The 24,510-nt window shown below is 52.1% G+C and overlaps 3 protein-coding genes across 5 annotated transcripts in view; all 3 read left to right on the forward strand.

Moving 5' to 3' along the window:
- Positions 1-8,327, forward strand: part of NLGN2 (neuroligin 2) — a 13,607-nt gene extending 5,280 nt beyond the window's left edge. Inside the window, exons 3-8 of one of the 2 annotated variants that reach the window (XM_007521976.3) lie at positions 1,619-1,669; positions 3,738-3,887; positions 4,053-4,238; positions 4,364-4,556; positions 5,597-6,193; positions 7,305-8,327. In XM_007521976.3, the coding sequence (XP_007522038.1) occupies positions 1,619-1,669; positions 3,738-3,887; positions 4,053-4,238; positions 4,364-4,556; positions 5,597-6,193; positions 7,305-8,178 (2,051 nt within the window). In that variant the 3' untranslated portion in view covers positions 8,179-8,327. The remainder of the gene's footprint in view (positions 1-1,618; positions 1,670-3,737; positions 3,888-4,052; positions 4,239-4,363; positions 4,557-5,596; positions 6,194-7,304) is intronic. The other variant, XM_007521980.3, reaches the window with a different exon arrangement.
- A 2,365-nt stretch (positions 8,328-10,692) lies between these two features.
- SPEM1 (spermatid maturation 1) lies at positions 10,693-12,153 on the forward strand. Of its 2 annotated transcripts, none has more exons than XM_007521992.2 (3): positions 10,693-11,043; positions 11,144-11,201; positions 11,394-12,153. In XM_007521992.2, exons 1-3 carry the CDS (start codon positions 10,900-10,902, stop codon positions 12,122-12,124), a joined length of 933 nt encoding a protein of 310 aa, XP_007522054.1. In that variant the 5' UTR covers positions 10,693-10,899; the 3' UTR covers positions 12,125-12,153. The 2 variants fall into 2 exon arrangements, with proteins under 2 accessions (XP_007522054.1, XP_060060283.1); XM_060204300.1 differs by having other exon boundaries at positions 10,693-11,034.
- Positions 12,154-20,512: 8,359 nt separating this feature from the next.
- Positions 20,513-23,799, forward strand: SPEM2 (SPEM family member 2). The gene is made up of 3 exons (XM_060204301.1): positions 20,513-20,694; positions 20,845-20,899; positions 22,345-23,799. Exons 1-3 carry the CDS (start codon positions 20,557-20,559, stop codon positions 23,730-23,732), a joined length of 1,581 nt encoding a protein of 526 aa, XP_060060284.1. The 5' UTR covers positions 20,513-20,556; the 3' UTR covers positions 23,733-23,799.
- The last annotated feature ends 711 nt before the right edge of the window (positions 23,800-24,510 follow it).

Raw genomic sequence — 24,510 nt, forward strand, 5'->3', positions numbered from 1 at the left:
TCTACCCAAGTGTCCCCCCCAGTGGATTGTCTGTCTCCTCCCCCACCACCCATGTGCAATAGCCACCTCACACTTCCTAACAGTGGACTGTCCACCCCAACACATCCACACCCAATTTCCAGCCCACTCTCACACCTCCTGCACCCACACCTGTATTTTTAACCATCGCTTACTGCAGACCTGCCTGAGGCCTGACACATTGAGGTGATCTCACTCAGGCTTCACACCATTTCTGGGAGGAAAGGTTGACTCAGGCACACACAGAGACACACGCTTTCGTTTAACCGTTTCATGTGCGCTCCTGCCTTTCTGACCTCAGCCCCATCTCCTGCCCCTTCCTGTCACAGAGGAGACCCTCAGCTCTGGTCCCAGTGGGGCTCTGTGGGGCCCTCATTGCCAGATGGGGAAGTCTACCAGAGGCTGACCTGGGCCCTACTCATTCCTCTCTCCCCATGCTGGTCTCTAGGCCTTGAGGAAAAACCTGTGGGCCTGGGGGTACCGCCTCAAGTTACCAGTTCCAGCTCTCTCCCATCAATACCCAATCTGAATGAAACCTGGAGCCAGACGCTAGCCCCGTCTGGAGCCTGCCCTTGGCAGTGGGCACACTGTACCTCCCTCCCAGCATCTCCTGTGACACCTTATGTGTCCAGCTGGCTCAGGGCACTGTTTTCTCTTCCCTATTGGTGAACAGAACCCCCAATTGGGGCCGGGGAGGGGCATTGTGGCATTAGAGCAGGGGTGGGTGAGGGTGCTCCTGGTGGAGACGTTTTATCATTCTGGGGGGGAGGAGAGCAGACCTGGGTAAAGGGTGAGGCGGGGTGGGGTGGGGAGGTGCAGAGGGAAGCGGGATTGGAGGGCAAGACCTGATGACCCCTTTCCCTGCTTTGCCCTCCATTGGGAACTGGGGTGAGAAGCCAGGCCTGTGGATGTGGACCGAAGAGAAGCGCAGGTGGGACGAGAGGCTGGGAGGCAGGCAGGCAGCCCTAGTGGACCTACCCCCAGCCCTCTAGTGGGGAGCTGAGGGCTTTCAGGGGCTGTGACTCAGGGTGGGCTGCCTCCTGACCCCCTTCTACCCTCTGCAGAGTCCTTTCTGCTGCAGCCCCTCCTCTCTCTTTCTCTCCAGTCTGGGGGAGCAGGCAGGTGCCTGGCTGGCCCTGAAGAGGGTCTGTGCTAGCAGCTGCCCAGGTGGCCCAGCTGGCGGTGGGTTCCAGGGCAGGGTTCCCCTCCCCCCACCCACCTCTAACACTTTCATTTCCAGCAAGTAGCAAACACTTCAACAACCAAATCCTTTCCAACCAAGTCAATGCTTCTTCAGACAGGCCTCAGCCCACTCAGGCACCCCACCCCCCCAAAACCAGCCTTTTCTTTGGGGCATGACTTTTTCCGGGGAGGGGAACAAAAATCGGGTCGTAGAAACGTTTTTCTCTTTTCTTGGTTTCTTTTTCTTGCAAACAAATTTTGCTTTTTTTGGCTTATTTTTTTCCTGCCCCCCACCCCCACCCGCCTTCCCCTTTTCTGCTTTCTCTCCTCCCCTCCCCATCCACTACCTCCCCCCCCCAACTCCCATCTTTCCCCACAAAATTGTCCTTTTTTCTCTGTTTTGTGTTCCCGGTCTTAGGTCCGCTCACAAAAAAACGTGACGAGGCGACGCTCAATCCGCCAGACACAGGTAGATTTAAAAATCCCGCTGCTGCATGTGGTTGCTGATAAGAGGACACCCCTAACTAAATGCCCCCACAGCCCGCAAGGCCCCTCAGTCTTTCTCCCAACTAAACACGAAAAAGAAAAGAAAAGAAAAATTTTGACAATTGGAAAAAAGAATTATGAAAACTTCAAACAAAAATCTGAACAATGTTGGACCCACTAGAAAACCTTCAAGAAAAGCTAAACTTGGTGAAAAAAAAAATTGGATTATCAAACCAAAAAACAAACCAAAACATGAATTGGGTAAAATGTAAAAGATTGCTGAGAAATTTGGACTGTTTTGAAACTTACGAAATGTAAAAAAAATTGAAAAAGCAAGTTTAATTTGGAGCAAAACAACATTTGAGAAAAATAATTCACTTGGCCAAATTGATGACACAATTGAAACATCAGAAACCTACTATAATTTACAAAATCCTATCAGATGCAGAAAATGCAGATATTTCGAGCAAATTAAAGAATTTGGAAAGTTTTGAAAACAGGGCCCAATATCTTGAAGTTTCACCACAAAATTTTGAAAAAAAAAGTGAATAATTTTTTTTTCTTTTTTTTCTTTTTTTCCAAAAATGGATCTTTTTTTTTCTTTTTTTCTTTTCTTGTTGAATCTGCCCCAAGTGCTTCTTGCTTTTTGGTTGTTGGTTTTTCTTTCTTTCTTCTTTCTTGATCCTGTTTTTTGTTGTTGGTTTTGAATTCTTGTTACCCCAGCCCCCCACCCTGCTCCTTCCCTCTCTGACTCCCCTCCTCCCCCTTCACTGGGAATGGAGGTGCTGGGTGGGGAGGGTGGGAGGACCAAGAACCTTTAGAACAGGGCGTTAGAGAAACAAGTCTAGCCAGGACTGCTGGAAGGCCACTGGAGGTTCAAGAACAAGGGAAGAACAGGAAAGGGGTGGGGGTGGGGGGGGGCTAGGGGAGACACGACCCACCCAGGGACTGCTGGCCAAAGCCAGACTAGGGAGATGACAGAGAAAGTTCTAGGAGACTGGAGACAGGAGCTGTCCTGGGTGGTGAAGGCCTATTGGTTGAGGTTCTGGCAGAAAAAAGTTTCTAGCAGGATGAGGGAGTTGGGCAGAGACCCAGTTGTGGAGGCCCAGGCCTGGCTCTTCTTGTTTGCTGAGTATGCTGACAAGAAAATGATTGCGAATGTCAAGAAAGAGGAGGGGCTGAGGGCCAGGGGTGACCCTCACCTGGCACTATGGCCAAATCATGGTGGTAGAGGACGGTACTTACTGTATATGCCCTTGGGAGCCCTGGCTCCTACCTTCTTCTGGAACTAGGCATCCCTCACTCTAGTCTGGAGGGCCTAGTATGTATGTCAGTCATCATGAGGTCCTTTTGGGACATGACAAGAGAGTGGGATCCCATGCAGACCTGGCTAGTTTGTGGGTTCCTAGACCACCACCATGGGAGCTACACACTGGCTTCATTAAGCAGGCTCTTTCCGCCCTGACTCCTCCTGTCACTGTAATTAGGCTGGGGGTTGCCATAGTAACTGGGGAGGTGACCTAGAAAGGAATTAGGGCAGGGATGAGACCAAGCCCCCAGAGACCCTAGGGCCTGGCACCCCCCACCCACAGATCAGGCTCCAGTGTGGAATGAAGGCCGGTGGCCTGGGTCTGAGGAAATGCTGGGAACCTCCTAGCAGCTCCAGCACTATTCCAGCCTTGGGAGCTCACTCTTCCAGGAGCAGGAGGGGGACCTGCTGTGTGTGGGGAGGTGGGGCGGGGTGGGGTTCCCAGTTGCCAGCAGATGCCTGTCCCCAGTCCCACCTCTACCAGGCTTCTTGGAAGTTCTGTCCAACATGTAGAGAAGTGTGGTGGGGCAGGCTGATAGGAAATGGGAAGGGACTTGCTGCCAGGGTGAGCTGGGGAGGGAGGGAGGGGAATCCGGTCTTGCCCCCCAGGGATGGGAGTGACATGTCCCATAAGCTCCTGGCTGGTCCTCAGCAGGCCTGGGAGCTGGGTGATGCTGCTTCTGGACTGACTATGTCCTTGTCCTCCATCCCTGGCCCACCTGCCCACTCCTTCCCCACGCAGATATCCGGGACTCTGGGAAGAAGCCTGTGATGCTGTTTCTTCACGGCGGGTCCTACATGGAGGGCACCGGAAACATGTTCGATGGCTCCGTCCTGGCTGCCTATGGCAACGTCATTGTAGCCACACTCAACTACCGGCTTGGGGTGCTCGGTGAGGGTGGGCAGCCAACTCATAGGGGCTGGAATCTGGGGGTGAGGTTGGGGTGGGACTCCACTAAACCCAGCAGAAGCAGAATGTCTGGACTGAGCTTCCCAGAAAGGGATCACGGATGCTTTGACACCCCAGGAACCCACCTTTTTCTTCTTCTACCCTTAGGTTTTCTCAGCACCGGTGACCAGGCTGCAAAAGGCAACTATGGGCTCCTGGACCAGATTCAGGCCCTACGCTGGCTCAGTGAGAACATTGCCCACTTTGGGGGTGACCCGGAACGCATCACCATCTTTGGGTCTGGGGCTGGGGCCTCTTGTGTCAACCTTCTGATCCTCTCTCACCATTCAGAAGGTACCAGCAACCCCCTTTCAGCCTGACCATTGCTTCCGCTTCCCCACACTCCCAACTCTTTGGGGTTCACCCTTTCTCCTTTGGGCTAACACAGCCGACCTGAAGCCCGCCTGTCCCACCTCCAGGGCTATTCCAGAAGGCCATTGCCCAGAGTGGCACCGCCATCTCCAGCTGGTCTGTCAACTACCAGCCACTCAAGTACACACGGCTACTGGCAGCCAAGGTGGGCTGTGACCGGGAGGACAGTGCCGAGGCGGTGGAGTGTCTGCGCCGGAAGCCGTCCCGGGAGCTGGTGGACCAAGATGTGCAGCCTGCCCGGTATGGGGGGTGGGAAAGGCCTGGGATCAGGCCATCGCTCTCCTTGATTCCAAGGAAGGTGAGAGCGAGGTGCCCAAGAGTGTTCCCTTTGGCCAGGAGAGGTCAGCTTCAGACCCCTCTTCTCTTAAAAGCCTTCTTGGGTGGGGGTTTGCATAATGGTTATGTAAACAGACTCTCATGCCCGAGGGGGAAAAACTTCTTAATTAGAGGTTCTGTAATAGCATGCATGCACAAGTTGCCCTGAGATGCTTTAGCTGATGCCTTCTAAGAGGCCAGGCCTCCTGAAGAATTTTTTTTTTTTTTTACCAGATATTGCCCAGCTCTGGTTTATGATGGTATAGGGAACTGAACATAGACTTGAGGGTCTCTTTGCACAGTCATTATGCTATCTACCCTTGTTCCCTCATTTATTCTTTTTTAATATATAATTATTTAAATATTTTATTTGTTTATTTTATGGAGACAGAAATTAAGAGGGAAGGAGGAGGAGTTAGAGAGGGAGAGAGAAAGGTATCTGTAGCACTGTTCCATTGCTCTTGAAGTTCCCCCACAACAGGTAGGGATTAGGAGCTTGGACCAGGTGCATCACTGCCCAGCCCCTCCCCCTCTTTTTTTTTAGAGAAACAAAGAGAAATAGGGCAGGGGATGGAGGAAAGAGTAGCTTACTCCACTACTTGTGAAGCTCTCCCTGCAAGTGGGTTGTGGGGGGGCTTGAACCCAGGTCCTTCAGCATGGTAACTAGTGTATTTTACTGGTTGCACCACTGTCCGACCTCAGATTACTTATTTCCAGGAGAGAGGAAGGGAAGTAGAGGGAGAGAAAAAAGAAACACCAGAGCCTCTGGGGATTGAACTCAGGACCTCACGGCTATAAGCCCAGCATTCTAGCCACTGCACTGCCTCCCAGCTGCAGAAGTCATAGATTTTTCACTAGAGGCAAAGGGTCTGGGCAGAGGGAAGAGTTGGTGCATGGGTTCTGCAGGCTGTGCACTGCGGAGAGGTCAGTGAGCGTGTGATGAGACCCTGACCCCTTCTCCCCAGCTACCACATTGCCTTTGGGCCCGTGGTGGACGGTGATGTCGTCCCCGATGACCCTGAGATCCTCATGCAGCAGGGAGAATTCCTCAATTACGACATGCTCATTGGCGTCAACCAAGGAGAGGGCCTCAAATTTGTGGAGGACTCCGCAGAGAGCGAGGATGGGGTGTCTGCCAGCGCCTTTGACTTCACCGTCTCCAATTTTGTGGACAACCTGTATGGCTACCCAGAGGGCAAGGACGTGCTGCGGGAGACCATCAAATTCATGTACACGGACTGGGCTGACCGGGACAATGGGGAGATGCGACGCAAGACCCTGCTGGCACTCTTCACTGACCACCAGTGGGTGGCCCCCGCCGTGGCCACCGCCAAGCTGCACGCCGACTACCAGTCCCCTGTCTACTTTTACACCTTCTACCACCACTGCCAGGCTGAGGGCCGGCCCGAGTGGGCAGACGCAGCGCACGGGGACGAACTTCCCTATGTCTTTGGTGTGCCCATGGTGGGTGCCACCGACCTCTTCCCCTGCAACTTCTCCAAGAACGATGTCATGCTCAGCGCTGTGGTCATGACCTACTGGACCAACTTCGCCAAGACTGGGTGAGGGCCAGAGGGGCTGGGTGGGGCACCCCTGCAGACAGAGGCACAGCTACCCTCCATCCTCACTCCCACACACAGCCATCACTCTTCCATTCAGCCATCTGCTGGACCCCTTCTCTGTGCTAGGCACTGAGTGGTGTGCTGGCGATTCAGCAGAGAGAGGTAGGGTGGTCCTGGTCCTTTCTGGGGGTGGGCTCACTGGTAGCTTCGGCTCTGTGTTTGTCTCTCCTTCCTTCCCGATCTTGCCTGCCTGCCCTTTTTCTTTCACATTCAAGCTCTATCCTCTGTCGGAACGGTCCTATCCATGTGTCTAAGTAAGAGTATGTGTCTTCTTACTGCTGTATCTGCATCCCTCTCTTAAAACTCATTGCTATCTCTCCCTTTCTCTCCGCCTTTTCCTTTAGCTTTTTAAAAAATATATTTTATTTATTTACTCCCTTTTGTTGCCATTGTTGTTTTATTGTTGTAGTTATTGTTGTTATTGATGTCATCGCTGTTGGATAGGACAGAGAAAAATGGAGAGAGGAGGGGAAGACAGAAAGGGGGAGAGAAAGATAGACACCTTCAGACCTGCTTCACTGCTTGTGAAGCGACTCCCCTGCAGGTGGGGAGCCGGGGGCTTGAACCGGGATCCACACGCTGGTCCTTACGATTCGCGTCACCTGCGCTTAACCCGCTGTGCTCCCGCCCGACTCCCTCCTTTAGCTTTCTGGCTTCTTTGCTCTGGCTGTCTCTCTTGTGTCTTTGTTTCTCTCTGTATTGTTATCTCACCCAGCTCAGCCTCTGCCTCTCTCACTGGCTGTCTCTTTGTCTCTGCATATTGTCCTCATCTCTGGCTGTTTCTCTGTCCTCATCTCTGGTTGTTCATGTCTCTGGTAGCCTGTCTCCACTCTTGCTTGTCCCTCAGCCCCTGTCTCTGCCAGGTTCTCTGTCCCTTTACGGCCATCTCTGTCTCATTTTCTCTTTCATCCTCTCCCTGTGTCCCCCCCACACACACTTCTTTGCATCTTTTTATCTCTCTCCTCCCTCTTTCCCTTCCCCCTACCCCCTGCCTTCACTCCACTGGAGCCTTGCCCTCACTCCTCCTTTCCCTGCCTTCCTGTGCCCACAGCGACCCCAACCAGCCGGTGCCACAGGACACCAAGTTCATCCACACCAAACCCAACCGTTTTGAGGAGGTGGTGTGGAGCAAGTTCAACAGCAAGGAGAAGCAGTATCTGCACATTGGCTTGAAGCCACGAGTGCGTGACAACTACCGCGCTAATAAGGTGGCCTTCTGGCTGGAGCTGGTGCCCCACCTGCACAACCTGCACACAGAGCTCTTCACCACCACCACACGCCTGCCTCCCTACACCACCCGCTGGCCGCCGCGCCCACCCCAAGGCGCTCCGGGCACCCGCAGGCCCCCACTGCCTGCCACTCTGCCTCCGGAGCCTGAGCCCGAGCCCGGCCCCAGGGCCTATGACCGCTTCCCTGGGGACTCTCGAGACTACTCCACGGAGCTCAGCGTCACTGTGGCTGTGGGCGCCTCCCTCCTGTTCCTCAACATCCTGGCCTTTGCCGCCCTCTACTACAAGCGGGACCGGAGGCAGGAGCTGCGGTGCAGGCGGCTCAGCCCACCCTGTGGCTCTGGCTCAGGAGTGCCTGGCGGGGGCCCCCTGCTGCCTGCTGCTGGCCGAGAGCTGCCACCGGAGGAGGAGCTGGTGTCACTGCAGCTCAAGCGTGGTGGTGGCGTTGGGGCGGACCCTGCTGAGGCCCTGCGCCCTGCCTGCCCTCCCGACTACACCCTGGCCCTGCGCCGGGCACCAGATGATGTGCCTCTCTTGGGCCCTGGGGCCCTGACCCTGCTGCCCAGTGGCCTCGGGCCCCCGCCGCCCCCGCCGCCCCCCTCCCTCCACCCCTTCGGGCCCTTCCCTCCACCTCCTCCCACTGCTACTAGTCACAACAACACACTACCCCACCCCCATTCCACCACTCGGGTATAGGGGGCAGCTTGGGGAGTCTCTCCTCCCCAGCACTGCTGCCCCCCACCCACCCGGCGGGAGGTCCAACTTGGAAGGCAGGGAGGACCACTTGGCCACTGGCCTTTCTCATGTGACCACACCTGGAAGAGCAGTCGGTGGACATGGGTCTCCTCACTGGGACATGTGTTTTTCCCATGCTGAGAGGCCGGTTCTTTTCTCTGGACCCGGGCCTTAGAACAACTGGGGTGGGTGGGTGTGTTGTCTTCCCCCTCCATCGGGACACCAGTCTTCGGTGTGTGGAAAGGTGGACGGATTTTGCCCACGTGGAGGTGTGCTTTCTCACGAGGGGGTGTGTTTTCCATGTGCGGGGCGAAGGTTTTTTTGCCGCCCTAGACACATGTTGGCCCTCTCAAAGTAATCTCTGTGGGGATTTGTACCCCAGAATCCTGTCCTCCCATGCCTTCTCCCACCTCCCCCACCCCACTCCGTGGAGACCCTGGAAGTGATGTGACCCTGGGCCACCAGACAGCACAGGGTGGTGCTCGGGACATCAGCTCCCCCTGCCCCCACCCCCACCCCCACCCCCCAGCGAAGCATGCTTATCCCAGGCACAAGTCAGAGGAAGCATGTTTTTCAGGTGACAGACACAAATTCCTGCTAGGTGAGTGAGGGAGGGAGGGAGGGAAGAGGCCTGAGCACCCCTGTACTGCCAGGGAGCTGCCTTCCCATGGGTCCAGGACACACATCTCTGAGTGGTCTTGCATGTGGGTTTGTGTTTTCCCATGCTGACAGCCCCTTTCTCTCCAGCACTTCCTAGCAGCCCCCAGGCCTCAGGCTTCAGGCCCAGTGCTTCATTCTTCCTCACAGCAGGTGGGAACAGACCTCAAGCTCACTCAAGTCTAGGGGGGGATTAGGAGCCCTGAGGGGAGGACTCTGCCCCTCCCACCCACAGATAAGCTAAACTGGGGGTGGAGGGAGAGAGCACAGCACCTGCCCTCCCTGTCCCACCTCCAGTGGACACGCATGTTTGACTGAAACTCTCACTGGAGTCTGAGGCCAGCCTTCCCCTCAGTTCTCAGACCATTGCTCATCCGTGCCAAACCGGGTAGGTGGGTTTGAGGGAGGAAGACCCCAAAAATGTGCCAAGAACTCCCCAGCCCTGGGCCAGGGTAGGTACACGTGTGTGTGTGTGTGTGTGTGTGTGTGTGTGTGTGTGTGAGGGGGTGGCAGCTAAATCCGCCTGTGAGTCTTCTTGCCGTGTCATGCCTCCCCCTCTGCCTCAGTTTTTCCTTCTCCCATCTCTCTCCCTCTTTGAAGCCTTACCAACTTCAGACCAGCTTCTACCCCGCCCCCATCAGCTACCTGCCCTGCCTGCTCCTTCCACCTGTCCCCTTGTTTCCTTAGCAGCCAGGGCTACAGGAGAGGAGTGGTGGAGGGAGGAGAGAGAGAGGGGAGAAGGGTTCCCTGGGACAGGCTGGGGAATGAGGTCAGCTGTGCTGAGGAACAGATGGAGGGGCAGTGTGGGACTTGAGAGGACGTGTGTGAAGTGATGGCCTGGCAAGGAGCCGAGGAGAAAGGGTTTGAGCCTCTGGGGAAAAGGACTCTGTCGGGAAGGACTTGAAGGAACACCAGTGGAGAAGACTCCTCAGTGGGTCTGTTAGTGCCAAACTTGAGGAGGGGGTCGGGTGCTGTCTTCCACTGACATCCAATCCAGATTTCTTGGCCTTGGCTCCCCCAGATCTTTGCCTCTTGACTTTCCTATTTCTTCCCACCTCCAGCCCTCCCTCCCTCTCCCCCCCCACCAAAAAAAAAAGAAACTTAGTTCTCCAACCCCTCCCCTGCCTGGTTTAGCTCCTCTCCAAACAGCCATGCCCTTTAAATGCTAGGGACCTGGGTCCTGAACCCTGTAGACAGATGCTCCCCAAATCAGGGCATGGGAGAGGGGCTGGGGGACCCCCATGATTCAGCCACGGACTCCAATGCCCAGCCCCTCTCCCTGGAACAATTCCCTGACAAACCCCCCACCCCCACCTCATCCCTGCCCCAAACCTTTGCGGCTCTGTACACATTTTTAAACCTGGAAAAAGATGAAGAGAATATTGTAAATATAAAAGTTTAACTGTTGGTTGTGCCTGCTGTAATGTTAGGAGGCAGAGGGGGAAGGAGGCTCAGGAGAAAAAAGCTAGGAGTGGTATGACAATGTCCATGAGGGAGGGTGTTAGTCTACAGCTCATAACCCTTTTCAGTGAGCAGCTCCAAGACCAGAGAGATTGCTGGTAGGATGTTCCTTGTCATGTGCATATAAGCCACCCCAATACCACATGAGAGGTGCTATGGCACCAGGGAAAGCTCCAGTGCTCTTTCTCTAGCTGAAAAAAAAAATCTGGGAGGGAGACGAAGTGAATATCAGGGAGGTTGCCACAATAATGGGGTTACTGGGGAGGCCAGAGCCTGGAGGAGTGGACAAGCAGTGACTGACGGGCACAGACACCAGCCAGCCCTATGGGCTGGTCCAGATGACGTGCCGTATACAGGGCTGGCTGGGCTCTGCCATGCCGGGTAGGTCAGAGTCACCTGATGGCTTAGGACTCTGCCCACTGGCGCCTTGTGAGGGAAGGCCCGGCGGCATTATGACCCGCTCACCCAGCCCCAGGAGCCCTGGGGTAGGTAGGCAGGGTGTGGGGGTGATGTAGGCAGAGTGGGCTTGGGGGTCTGTGGGCCCCGGTGGTCCTCGGGACCCCCATGGCCATGGCTGAGCGTCCAGTGCCCAGGTGGGCCTCGTATCAAAACCCTCACACCAACAACTGCCAGGACCTCGGTAACTCCATCCTGCTGCTGCTGAGTCTCGTCATCGGCATCAACATTGGCATCAATATGGTGACACTGGTCAGGGTGGGGCCAGATGGGAGGGCTCTGGTGTGGGGGGGCAGATCTGGTGACCAGGGCCTACCTAGAATTGCTGTGTCCCCCCCCACCCCCACCCCAGCTCTGGCACAAGCTCCGCAGCTACTTACGCCAACTGTTCCATATTGTTTGTGAGAAAGGTAAGCAGGGCCTGGGGGTTGGAATGTGGGAAGGGCAGAAATGGGGCATTCTCACCCCTTCCCTGAGCTATCCCCCACCAGCTCTTCCACTCAGACACCCCAGCTGTGCGGCTTCTCACCCTAACCTCACCTCTCCCTCCCTGTAGAAGCCACACACACCACTCCAGCTTCTCATGTCTCCTCCCTCCACAGAAGCTAAGTCTAGCCCACCTGAGAAGCAGAGCTCCCCTGCTGTCCACCTCCGATGCATATTGGACCCTGTGAAAATGACCGTCACCCCCCCACCCACCCGCCGCCATCACCGTCGCCACCGCTCCTCAGTGCGCCGCTCCCACTGCCCTGTAGCTTGGGCCCCCGATGCCGACGATGAAGAGAAAACCCCACCCCAGCAGCCACCAAACTGTTCCCATAATCGGGATGGCCCCCCAAACTGGGAGAGCTTCCAGTCCACCACCCAGGAGTTCTGGGCCCCCTGGGCTCCGGAGGCCCCAGAGCTACCTTCTCAGACTATTCGCTTCCAGCAGACTTTAGAGGGAGGGCCCCTCAAAACAGAGATGCAGTCAGAGCTAGGCCTGGAGGCCTATGTGTACCCTGTGAACCCCCCACCTCCTAGCCCTCAGACCCTGAGCCACAGGAACAGTGGAGGAGGGGCAGGGGCCGAGGCCCAGCAGGACTTTTGCCAAACAGAGACGCCAGCCTCCACAGCGCCCCCACCTATCCTGGGCCCTGCAGTCATCCCCGAAATCCCCAGGCGCGGCTCCTCAGCCAGAATAGTGTACGATGCCCAAGACGTGAGGCGGCGGCTTCGGGAGCTGACCCGGGAGGTGGAGGCACTGTCCCACTGTTACCCCATGCCCTGCGGGCCCAACACAGCAGATGGGAAGGACAGCAACTGGGTATACCAGCCTCTGATAGAAAGGTGACTGGGAGAATAAAAAGAAGAGAGGAAGTGCTTTGTGGTGGTATGGAGAGTTGGGGGCAGGGGCAGGGCCCAAGAGTGCCCAGAGCTCTAGCTGTGAGTGACCATCTCCCTGGTAACAGGGCCTAGAGAGCCCCGAGGATACTTCTCAGCTTCTCAGTCACCAGGCTCTAACCTCAAGCCCTTCCCAGGACTTTCTTAGTTCTACATCTTCCTACCCTGTCTTGGTCTCCATCTCACCGCCCCCATCTCTGGCACGCTATGCCAGGACTTGAATTTGGGGTCTCATGCTGGAAACCTAACATTTTATCTGCTGTAGCACCACCAAGTCATTACTGTAGTTTTTTGTTTTTTTTTCCCACCAAGGTGGTCAGTGGGGCTGGGTGCCTCATGACTAATCCACTGCTCCTGGCAGTTGCTATTTGCTCTCTCTCTTTTAAAATTTTTAATGGGGGCTGGGTGGTAGTGCACTGGGTTAAGCATATGTAGTACAAAGTGCAAGGACCTGTGCAAGGATCCTAGTTCGAGCCCCCAGCTCCCGACCTGCCAGGGGGTCACTTCACAAGTGGTAAAGCAGGTCTGCAGGTGTCGATCTTTCTCTCCCCTTCTCTGTCTTCCCCTCCTCTCTCCATTTCTCTCTGTCCTGTCCAATAAAATGGAAAAAATGGCATCCAGGAACAGCAGATTTGTAGTGCAGTTACCAAGCCCCAGTGATAACCCTGGAGACAAAATTATACATATATATATGATTAATTTATTATCTTTATTTATTGGATAGAGACAGCCAGAAATTGAGAAGGGAGGGGGAAATAGAGAGAAAGAGAGACACCTATAGCACTGATTCACTACTCACAATGCTTTTCCCCTGCAGAGAGGGACTGGGGACTCAAACCTGGGTCCTTGTTTATTGTAACGTGTGCTCAACCAGGTGCACCACCACCTAGTCCCCAGTTTTTCCCTTTTCTTTCTTTCCTACCTTCCTTCCTTTCTTTTATTTTTATTTTCATCTTTATTCTCTCTCTTTGCTTCTTTTCTGTCTTTTATCTGATAGAAAAGAGAAAAATTGAGAGGGAAAAGGGAGCTAGGGAGAGAGAAAGAAATACCTGCAGTATTGCTTCACCCCTTGTGAAGCTTCCTTGTGGCAGATGGGGACCAAGGCTTTGCACCAGGGTCCTAGTGCATGGTAATATGTGCACTCAGCTGGGTGTGCCACTGCCCAGCCCCTACCCTGTCTTTCATGCTCACTGAAGCCGTCCAGTGGGGTTCTGGGTCCCTAGGTAGTGCTGCGTTAGAGAAGACCCTTTATCCCCACAACCCTAGCTCCTCAGAGAGCTAGCACCTGCCAGAACCAGATTAGGAGGATGCACTTAAAGGTGAAGTACACTTTTGAGGGCTGGGTTCTTCAGGGAAGCATAGCTGAGAGAGTCCCCATGTCCCCACAGTGTCCCAGGTAGAATAACTCTTTAGGGAGCTGTGCCTACCACCCAGTAGCCTGGGCCCCTGACACAAACAAGGAGAAACCCCCGTATCAGCACCCTCAATTCTCTTGAAGGCTTGGCACCCAGAGGATGAAATATTAGGAACGGTCTAAAGGTCTGTTACATTATTACAGTCCTCTGTGATCTCACTCCCCTGATTAGCACCTCCACAAATGAGGAACTGAGATCCAGAGGGGCCAAGGGACTTATTCCTGGTCACATGAACACCCAGGATCCCGTTCATGGCCTCAGATACTCCACCTGCCAGCACCCTGTTCCTGCAGGTAGATTTCCATTGCCGCTGAGTTCACCTGGCTCATCAAAGTCTCCCTCTCAGCTCCATAGTTTGCCATGTGGCCTCATCAGAATCTTCCATGTACTAGACAGCAGAAAAACTCAGGTTCTGCCCTACTCTAGATTCCTGGGGTCACACATGCACACACGTGTGTGTGAATAGACACAGGTTGGGATCCAGCAGTGCATCCAAGGCCAACAAACCAGATCTCACTTATCATATAAGTTAGGCTCCTGGAATATGAACAACCAGGTGGGTGTGGGTGTGGGTGTGAATTGCCCTGTTTCTCTGTTCATATTCATTCACCTAACATTACTGCCCACTTGACTTTGATGCCATTCTGTAGGACTGTATTGAGCACACACTTTGTATTTGGAGGCCTGATGGAAAATGCCACAGGCTGTCTATTTCTGTGTTGACAAGTGACTTGAGGTCCCTGGGCTACCACTTTCATGAACTGTGATGAACCTGGTTTAAACAGAAGACTACTTTGTCATATCTATAATTAACATCTATTTTTGTGCTTTGTGTGTTTGATGTGACTTTCCTTTTTTTTTTTTATTTAGTAGTGATTTACAAAATTACAAAATTACAAGGGTACAATTCCACACCATTCCCACCATCAGAGTTCTGTATCCCCATTCCCTCCACTGGAAAGGGCAATGGCTCCCCCAAGGTTACAGATAACTGCATATCTATATATTTTGCCCAGTTTTTCCTATGGTCACGTCTTCTCTTCCTTTTGTAAGTTACACCAATACCTATTACTACTTCCAAATGCCTTTCCTTTTTTTCCTCTTCTCTCTCTGGGTCCTGATGGAATTGGGTTTCAGAGTCCTCTAGTCATCTTCCTTCAACATTTCTCCCCCTCTGGGAATACGGATCAAAATTCTTTCTGGGGTACAGAAGGTAGGAATTCTGAAGGTATGAGGTGGTACAATGAGTGAAGCATTGGACTCTCAAGCATGAGGTCCTGAGTTCAGTCCCCAGCAGCACATGTGCCAGAGTGATATCTGGTTCTTTCTCTATCTTCTCTTTATCTTTCTCATTAGTAAATAAAGTTTTGATAAAAAAAAATGTAGGAGTTCTGGCTTCTGTAATTGCTTCTTTGCTGGGCATGGGCATTGGCAGGTCAATCCATATCCCTAGCCTGTTTCTATCTTGCCCTAGTGGGGTACCCTCTGGAGAGGTGAGGCTCCAGGACACATTGGTGAGATCGTCTGCCAGTGTAGTTCAGGATTAAATGTGTCTGAAAACTTGGTGTCTGAAAAGCAGTAAGTTATGAGGCAGGACAAAATGTTTAATAAATAGGAACCAAAAAGTAGGAATAGAGCAGGTGAGAATAGGGATTTTAGGGTGGTAAGAAACCAGAAAGTTAGGGCTGGGTGGTGGCACACTTGGCTGAGCACCAAGTCACCATGCACAAAGACGCAGGCTCCAAGCCCCCAGTCCCCACTTGCAGGGGGAACACTTTGTAAGTGGCGAAGCAGTGTCTCTCTGTCTTCTCTATCACCCCCTTCCCTCTCGATTCTTGGGTGTCTCTATCAAAGATAAAAAGACATTTTTAAAAAAGATTTTATTTATTCATGAGAAATGATAGGACAGAGAGAAAGAACCAGACATCACTCTGGTACATGTGCTGCCGGGGATTGAACTCGGGACCTCATGCTTGAGAGTCCAAAGCCTTACCTACTGCGCCACTTCCCGGACCAAAAAAAAGACATTTTTTAAAAATTTATTCCCTTTTGTTGCCCTTGTTGTAGTTATTGTTGTTATTGCTGTCATCGTTGTTGAATAAGACAGAGAGAAATGGAGAGAAGAGGGGAAGACAGAGAGGGGAGAGAAAGATAGACACCGGTAGACCTGCTTCACTGCCTGTGAAGCAACTCCCCTGCAGGTGGCGAGCCAGGGGCTCGAACTGGGATCCTTATGCCGGCCCTTGCGAAAAAAGACATTTTTAAAAAGGAAAAACTAAGAGGCCTGGTGGTGGCATACCTGGTTGAGTGTACATGTTACAGTGCTCAAGGACCCAGGTTCAAGCCCCCAGTCCCCACCTGCAGGGGGAAAGCTTTGCGAGTGGTGAAGCAGGGCTGCAGGTGTCTCTCTGTCGCTCTCCCTTCCAATCACCCCCTTCCCTCTCAATTTTTGGCTGTTTCTAATAAATAAAGATAAAAAAATTTTAAAAAGGAAAAACTAAGAAGTCTATTTGAGGTATGTTCCTAGGGGCCCATGGCTTTAGTATTTTTGCTTGAGCTTGATAGAGGTGGGCTAAAAATATTGTCGGAAGATATCAGAAGAAGTCAGAGTTGAGAACAGAACTAAGAGTCTGGGTTAGGGCAGAGAGTAGCTCCCAAACTTGAGGAAAATATATAAATACAGTTAACTATTTACCACATTGGTCTGAGCCAAGGTCCACGTATATTCATAGTTAGCACAGAAGTCTGTATAGCCTCTGAGTCCTCAGTACGAGCTCCCAGGCCATGGTGACTGGAACATTCTACGCTGCACTCATTTCAGGACCAGTTTTCTTTGAGTGGCAGAGTAGGCTGACCCAGCCTCTTTTCAGAAAGTGGGGCAGTCCCTACCATTGCTGCTTTTATGGTGAGGGCAAGGTCCTGGAGAGGCCCTTGAAAGATTTTTTTTTTTCACCTTCAGGTTGTCGCTGGCGATCAGTGCTAGCACTATGAATCCACTGCTCCTAGTGGTCATTTTTTCCATTTTTATTGGATAGGACAGATAAATTGAGATGAGAGAGACAGAGAGAGAGAGAGAGAGAGAGACAAATGTAGCTGCAGACCTGCTTCACCCCTCATGAAGCATCCTTCTTGGAGGTGGAGAGTAGGGCTCAAACGTGGGTAACACATGGTACTGTGTGTGCTTAACCTGGTGTGCCACTCCTAGCTCCCTGCTTCGTTATCTTATGCCCACATACAAAATAGCATCTGGAACTTAGTAAGTGCTTGATAAATGCGTTGTTAGGTATAGATCTCACTATTCCCAATTTCAGGTGTGGAAACTGACTGTGAGACTGGGTGGTGGCGCACCTAGTTGAATGCACATATTAAAATGCACAAGGGGGAGTCCAGTGGTAGCTCAGCGGGTTAAGCGCACTTGGCGCAAAGCGCCAAGGACCAGCAGAAGGATCCCGTTGTGAGTCCCCGGCTCCCCATCTGCAGGGGAGTCGCTTCACAGGCGGTGAGGCAGGTCTGCAGGTGTCTGTCTTTCTCTCCCCCCTGTCTTTCCCTCTTCTCTCCATTTCTCTCTGTCTTATCCAACAACAATGACATCAATAACAATAACTACAACAATAAAACAAGGGCAACAAAAGGAATAAATAAAATATTTAAAAAATAAAATGCACGGGGGTCGGGCGGTAGTGCAGTGGGTTAAGCGCACATGGCGCAAAGCGAGAGGGCCGGCATAAGGATCCAGGTTCAAGCCCCCGGCTTCCCACCTGCAGGGAAGTCTCTTCACAGGCAGTGAAGCAGGTCTGCAGGTGTCTGTCTTTCTCTCCCCCTGTCTGTCTTCCCCTCCCCTCCCCATTTCTTTCTGTCCTATCCAGCAACGAACGGCATCAACAATAACTAATAATAATAACCACAATGAGGCTGCAACAACAAGGGCAACAAAAAGGGAAAAAAATGGCCTCCAAGGAGCAGTGGATTCATGGCGCAGGCACTGAGTGAACCCCAGCAATAACCCTGGAGGCAAAAATAAAAAATAAAAATAAGGGGGCCAGGTGGTGGCACACCAGGTTAAGTGCACACATTACAGTGCGCAAGGACCTAGGTTCAAACCCCTGGTCCCCACCTGCAGGGGGAAAGCTTCACAAGTGGTGAAGCAGGGCTGCAGGTGTTTCTCTGCTTCTCTCCCTCTCTACCTCCCCCTCCCCTCTCAATTTCTCTGTCTCTATCCAATAATAAATAAAATAAAAATAGAAGATTAAAAAAATAATAAAAATAAAATGCACAAGGATCCGGGTTCTAGCCCCCCGTCCCCACCTTCAGGGGCAAAGCTTTGCAAGTGGTCAAGTAGAGCTGCAGATTTCTCTCTCTTTTTTTTGCCTCATCCCTGGAGGCCATTTTCCCCATTTTATTGCCCTGTTGTTGCCCTTGTTGCCATTGTTGCTATTGCTGGATAGGACAGTGAAATTGAGAGAGGAGGGGGAGAGAAAGACAGACACCTGCAGACCTGCTTCACTGCCTGTGAAGTGACCCCCCCCCGCAGGTGGGGAGCTGGGAGCTCCAACTGGGATCCTTACGCAGGTCCTTGTGCTTTGCACCATGTGCGCTTAACACACTGTGCCACCACCTGGCACCTCCACCGCCATCACCCTCTTCCCTCTTGATTTCTGGCTGTTTCTATCCAATAAATAAGTAAAGATTAAAGATTAAAAAATAAACCTGGCAAATATATTTAAATTTATATATTAAAAACAAAAGCTGACTCTGTTACTGTTGCTAGGTTTTTTGTTTTAGAGACACAGAGAGAGGACATGCAACTAAACAACCAACACTCCTTCAGTGCATAAGGGCCTGACTTGAGCCTGGGTTGGGCACATGACAAAGCAGCACACTATCCATGTGAGTTATTTTGCTGGCCCTGTTGCTGTTGCATTTACTTATTTATTTATTTATTTATTTATTTATTTATTATGTATTATCTTTATTTATTGGATAGAGACAGCCAGAAATTGAGAGGGAGGGGATGATAGAGAAGGAGAGAGACAGACACCTGCAGCACTGCTTCACCACTCTCAAAGCTTTCCCCCTCCTTTCAAAAAGCAGGTGGGGACTGGGGCCTCCAACTCGGATCATTGGTCATTGTAACAAGTGTGGTCAACCAGGTGTACCACCACTCGGCCCCTTGTTGTTGCTTTTACTACCAGGGTTATAACTAGGGTTCTGCACCTGCATGATTTCACTGTTCCTGGCAAGATTTTTTTTAAAGATTTTTAAAAATATATTTATTTATTTCCTTTTTGTTGCCCTTGTTGTAGTTATTATTGTTGCTGTTACTAATGTTGTCATTGTTGGATAGAACAGAGAGAAGTGGAGAGAGGAGGGGAAGACAGAGAGGGGGAGAGAAAGATAGACACATGCAGACCTGCTTCACCGCCTGTGAAGCGACTCCCCTGCTGGTGGGGAGCTGTGGATTCAAACCAGGATCCTTATGCTGGGCCTTGTGCTTTGCGCCACCTGCATTTAACCCACTGTGCTACTGCCCTACTCCCTAGATTTTCTTTTTAAGGTTTTATTTATTTATTCATGAGAAGATAGGAGGAGAGAGAAAGAACCAGACATCACTCTGGCACATGTGCTGCCGGGAATCAAACTCAGGACCTCATGCTTGAGAGTCCAAAGCTTTGTCACTGCGCCACCTCCCGGACCACACCTAGATTTTTTTTTTTTTTTTTAATAGAGGGTGAGTGGGCTAGAGAGATGATACCATGATGGTTATAAAAAAGACTTTCCTGGGCTGGGAAGACAGCATAGTGGTTATGCAAAAAATAATAATAAACTGGGAGTCGGGCTGTAGCGCAGCGGGTTAAGTGCAGGTGGCACAAAGCACAAGGACCAGCATAAGGATCCCGGTTCGAACCCCGGCTCTCCACCTGCAGGGGAGTTGCTTCACAGGCGGTGAAGCAGGTCTGCAGGTGTCTATCTTTCTCTCCTCCTTTCTGTCTTCCCCTCCTCTCTCCATTTCTCTCTGTCCTATCCAACAACGACAACAACAATAATAACCACAACAATAAAACAACAAGGGCAACAAAAGGGAATAATAATAATAATAATAATAAACTATGCCTGAGACACCAAAGATCCTAGATTTAATCCCTAGCACCACCATAAGCCATAGCTGAACTGTACTCTGGTAAATAATTAAAATAATAAGTAAAAACATATGTATGTGTATATATATTTAAAAAAGATACCCCGACTCCCCACCTGCAGGGTGGTGAAGCAGGCGGTGAAGCAGGTCTGCAGGTGTCTATCTTTCTCTCCTCCTCTTTGTCTTCCCTTCCTCTCTCCATTTCTCTCTGTCCTGTCCAACAACAACAACATTGACAACAACAATAATAACCACAACAATAAAAAACAATGGCAACAAAAAGGAATGAATAAATAAGTAAAAGAGGGTAACAAACAAGGTGTGACACCACAGCACTGCTCCACCACTCATGAAACTTTCCCCACACAAGTGCTCCCATGTGGTTATGGGGCTCAAACCCAGGTCCTCAAGCATGATAAAGTGTGTGTGCGACTGGGTGAGCTGTCTCCTGCCCCTGGAGGAAATTCCCCAAACTTGAGTCAATGCCTACAAAGACTGTTCACAACCACCACAACTTCAGATCAAGAATCAACTATGGAGTTCAGCAGGTTGCCATGGAGACAGAGGTACAGTCTGAACTCAAAGTCTCTGGGGGCTGGGCTCCAGAGACTGGGAGTCGGGGGCAGAGATGGTGGTATGAAGTGGCCAGCAGAGTGGATAAAGAGCTGTCATTTCTGCATTGTGACCCCCTCCCCACAAAGTGCCTCATTATGACCCGACTCCTCCACCAACTGATAGCGTCTCCAGATCCTGGCACGAGTGCAGTGTGTGCTGGGGCTGGTGGGGGGGCGGGGGGGTTGTGGCCCAGGTGGCCCTAGAACCCCCCCCACCATGGACTACCAGCTGGACTATAACAACCCAGGAGGCTGCAGTCAATACCAAGAAAGTCTCCAGGAGGATGAGGACTTTCTACTCCTGCTGCTGGGTCTCATCATTCTTGTCAACATTGGGATCAACTTGACAATCACGGTCAGTGTTGGCTGTGGAGCACCCCTGGAAGTAAAGGAGGGTGGGGGCCAGCTGCCACCTCCACCTCCAGCTATTATAGGAGCATTCTTGTCTGGGGGAGGGGTTTGGGGTGGAAGCCTGACCATCACTCCTGCCCCACCCCACCTCCAGATGTGGCACGGGATCCGGAACACCATAGACAAGATATCTAGGATTAACCAGAAAAGTAAGTATGGCAGCTAGACAGGAAGACGCAGTAGCAGTGGTGATAGAGAGAGAGATGGTGACCGGCCACCCCTCAGGTTCCAATGCTCTCCAGTTCTGAATTTTTAAAGTGATGTCAGGGATTGAACCCAGTGTCTGGAACATACACTCTACCACTCAATCATCACTACATACCCCCACACAACTTTTACCATGGCACTGCTCAGCCTTAGCTTATGGTGGTACTGAGGATGGAACCTGGGACCTCAGAGCTCAAGCATGAAAGTTTTTTTTTTTGCATAGCCATTATGCTATCTCCTCCACCTCCCAATTAATTTTTATTTGTTTTTATTTGTTTTATTTTATTTTTTAAATATTTATTTCCCTTTTAATTTCTATGGTTGTTGTACTTGTTATTGATGTCATCGTTGTTAGATAGGACAGAGAGAAATGGAGAGCGGAGAGGAAGACAGAGAGGGGGAAAGAAAGACAGACACCTGCAGACCTGCTTCACTGCTTGTGAAGGGACTCCCCCCTTGCAGGTAGGGAGCCAGGGGCTTGAACCGGGATCCTTATGATCCTTGGCTTTGTGCCACATGCACTTAACCCACTGCGCTACCGCCCGACTCCCCCCAATTTGTATATTTTATATATTTTTTATATTTATTATTTATTTATTCCCTTTTGTTGCCCTTGTTGTTTTATGGCTGTAGTTATTCTTGGTGTTGTCGTTGTTGGATAGGACAGAGAGAAATGGAGAGAGGAGGGGAAGACAGAGAGGGGGAGAGAAAGACAGACACCTGCAGACCTGCTTCACCTCTTGTGAAGGGACTCCCCTGCAGGTGGGGAGCCGGGGGCTCGAACCGGGATCCTTATGCAGGTCCCTGAGCTTTGCACCATGTGTGCTTAACCCCCACTGCGCTACCGCCCGACTCCCTATATTTTTTATATTTTCAAGTTTTTTTCTTTTGATATTTATTTATTTATTCCCTTTTGTCGTCCTTGTTTTATTTGTTATAGTTATTACTGTTGTTATTGATGTCATTGTTGTTGGGTAGGACAGAGAGAAATGGAGAGAGAAGGGGAAGACAGAGAGGGGGAGAGAAAGACAGACACCTGCAGATCTGCTTCACCACCTGTTAAGTGACTCCCCTGCAGGTGGGGAGCCAGGGGCTCAAACTGGGATCCTTATGGTGGTCCTTGCGCTTTGTGCCACCTGCGCTTAACCCACTGCGCTACCGCTGACTCCCTATTGCTTATATTTTATGAGAAGGGCAAAGGAGAGACACCAAAATACCATTCCACCATCAAGTAAGTGCTACTTTGTTTTTGGTGCTCTTGGTTGGTGTGAGGGTGGAATCCTGGGCCCTGTACACAAAAGCCTGCACTGTACCTGCTTGCTCACCTTCCTGTCTCCCTGAATTCTCCTGACAGTTGTCCTGACCTCATGAATTCTTGCCCCCTCAGATGAGCCCTCGCAGGATTGTGAGTATGCCCTCCACAAAGCAGCCCCAGTCAAGACCCAGGATGTCCACATCCACTGTAGCCTGGACCCTGTAGAAGTCAAGCTGACCCAGCCCACTCGCTACTCTTCCTCCTATGGCCATCATCTCCTAAGCAACCTCCACTGCTACCGCCTCCCCTACGACCACCGCCAAAGACCCAGGAGGTGTCGACGCCCCAGTCGAACCAGGCCCCACCGTCCCAGTGCCCGCCAGCCAAGTTCTCACCGCCTCAGTTCCCGACACCCCAGTTCCTGCCGCCCCAGTTCCCACTCACACCTCTACAACCACCAACGGAAGCGGAAGAACCACAGACAATTTCCCTACAAGGGCTCAGTCTTCCGGAGTCAACTTCATGACCACAAGATACCACAGCTGCGGCCACTGAGCTCCTGTGATCCGGAGGACCTGGACTCCTTGGAGGAGGAGGACCTGCCCTACCCACATCCCAAGTACCCACCATGGCAATGGGGAGGTTTCTACCAGAGAACGGGCCTGCCCTCCAACGTGGGGCTGTGGGGCCGCCAACGGGGGATCCTGGCCAGCCTGCCACCACCCTCTCTCTACCTGTCCCCTGAGCTGCGTCGTTTGCCCAAGCGTGTGGAGGCCAAGTCCGAGCTGAGGCTGCAGACCTGTGGGCCCTCTGGCTCACAGTCCCATGTCTGGGGCAACATGGAGACTGAGCAGTGGGTCTCACCACAACCGCTGCCCCGCCGGGTGCCTCCTAATGTAGCCTGCGTCCCTTACCCTTCTGGGGGTCAGTTACTGTATGACACCTGGGATCATCGGAGGCGGGGTCTGGAGTGCTCTGAGCCCCAGCCTGTCCAGGTGCCCCGGAACTCCAGATCTGAGCCCCGGGATCACTACTCCCCACAGTCCCACCGGCGGAGCCTCCCAGGCCACGCTCACTGTCAGCCCAACCGCAGCCCCCACCCATCCGTGGGACACTTGGGCTACAGCTCCCGGGATCCCCATGAGCCACGGCGACGGGCAACCGAATGGGCTGAGGCACTGCCCACTCGGTATCCTCTGACCACCTCTGCCTCCCTCACTGTGCTAGGCGAGGTCACATACCAGCGGGCCCCAGCCCCTAGCTCAGCCATGCTGCCCCACTACCCCCAGCCCTTGCCTGAAGTCCAGGCTGCTGAGCCCCCTCTACCTCAGCCCACCTTCACACCACTCAGCCGGAACCCTGGGGGTACGACCAGCTACCAGGTGTACGACAGCCTGGAACTGAAGCGGCAGGTGCAGGAGAGCAGAGCTCGGGCCAATTCACTGCCACCACCTTCAACCTCAGCCTCAAAGCCATCTCTGCATCGGAATCGGACGGGGAAACTTATCAGGGAAACTTAAGGCCAGATGTGTGTGCTTGGGAGGGGGGAGAGCACAGAAAGAGGAATAAAGAACAGTGCCCAGGAAATGTAGTCATCTGTGATTTGGAAGTGCCACTTCTTCAACAGACCTGGGTCCCTGCCCATGGTTTGCCTACACAAGAAGTGTCCTTTTTGGCATGTAGCTCCCGTTGGCTTAGTGACCACCATCCTGCTGGCAGGTCCCTCCAGAGTGTGTACCACACACTAGGTGCAACTGCAGACTCCAAACTCCAGTCTCTGGACACCTATTCTGCATCTCCCTTTTTCTGTCCCCAAAGAAGGTTCAACCCCACAAAAGAAGTTGAGGTCACATTCTAAATGTGGGAAGGCCTAGGCCCATGGTCCAGTGTAGTGAGAGCAAGGTCAAGGCTCTGAATTCCAGTCAGACTTGAGGACTCTTAGGTCAAGGTCTTTCCTGTCCCAGGATTGGAGTCCCCCACCCCCCACCTTTTTTTTTCTTTTTGCCTCCAGGGTTATTTCTGGCACTCAGTGCCTGCACCATGAATCCACTGCTCCTAGAGGCTATCTTTTTCCCTTTTGTTGCCCTTGTTTTATCATTGTTGTGGTTATTATTATTGGGTAGGACCGAGAGAAATGGAGAAAGGAGGGGAGACAGGAGTGGAGAAAGATAGACACCTGTAGACCTGCTTCACCGCTCATGAAGAGACCCCCCTGCAAGTGGGGAGCTGCGGGCTCCTACTGGGATCCTTACACTGGTCCTTGCACTTTGTGCCATGTGAGCTTAACCCGCTGTGATA

Source organism: Erinaceus europaeus, chromosome 12, assembly GCF_950295315.1.
Source record: "Erinaceus europaeus chromosome 12, mEriEur2.1, whole genome shotgun sequence".
In the NCBI taxonomy this organism is placed as follows: Eukaryota; Metazoa; Chordata; class Mammalia; order Eulipotyphla; family Erinaceidae; genus Erinaceus; species Erinaceus europaeus.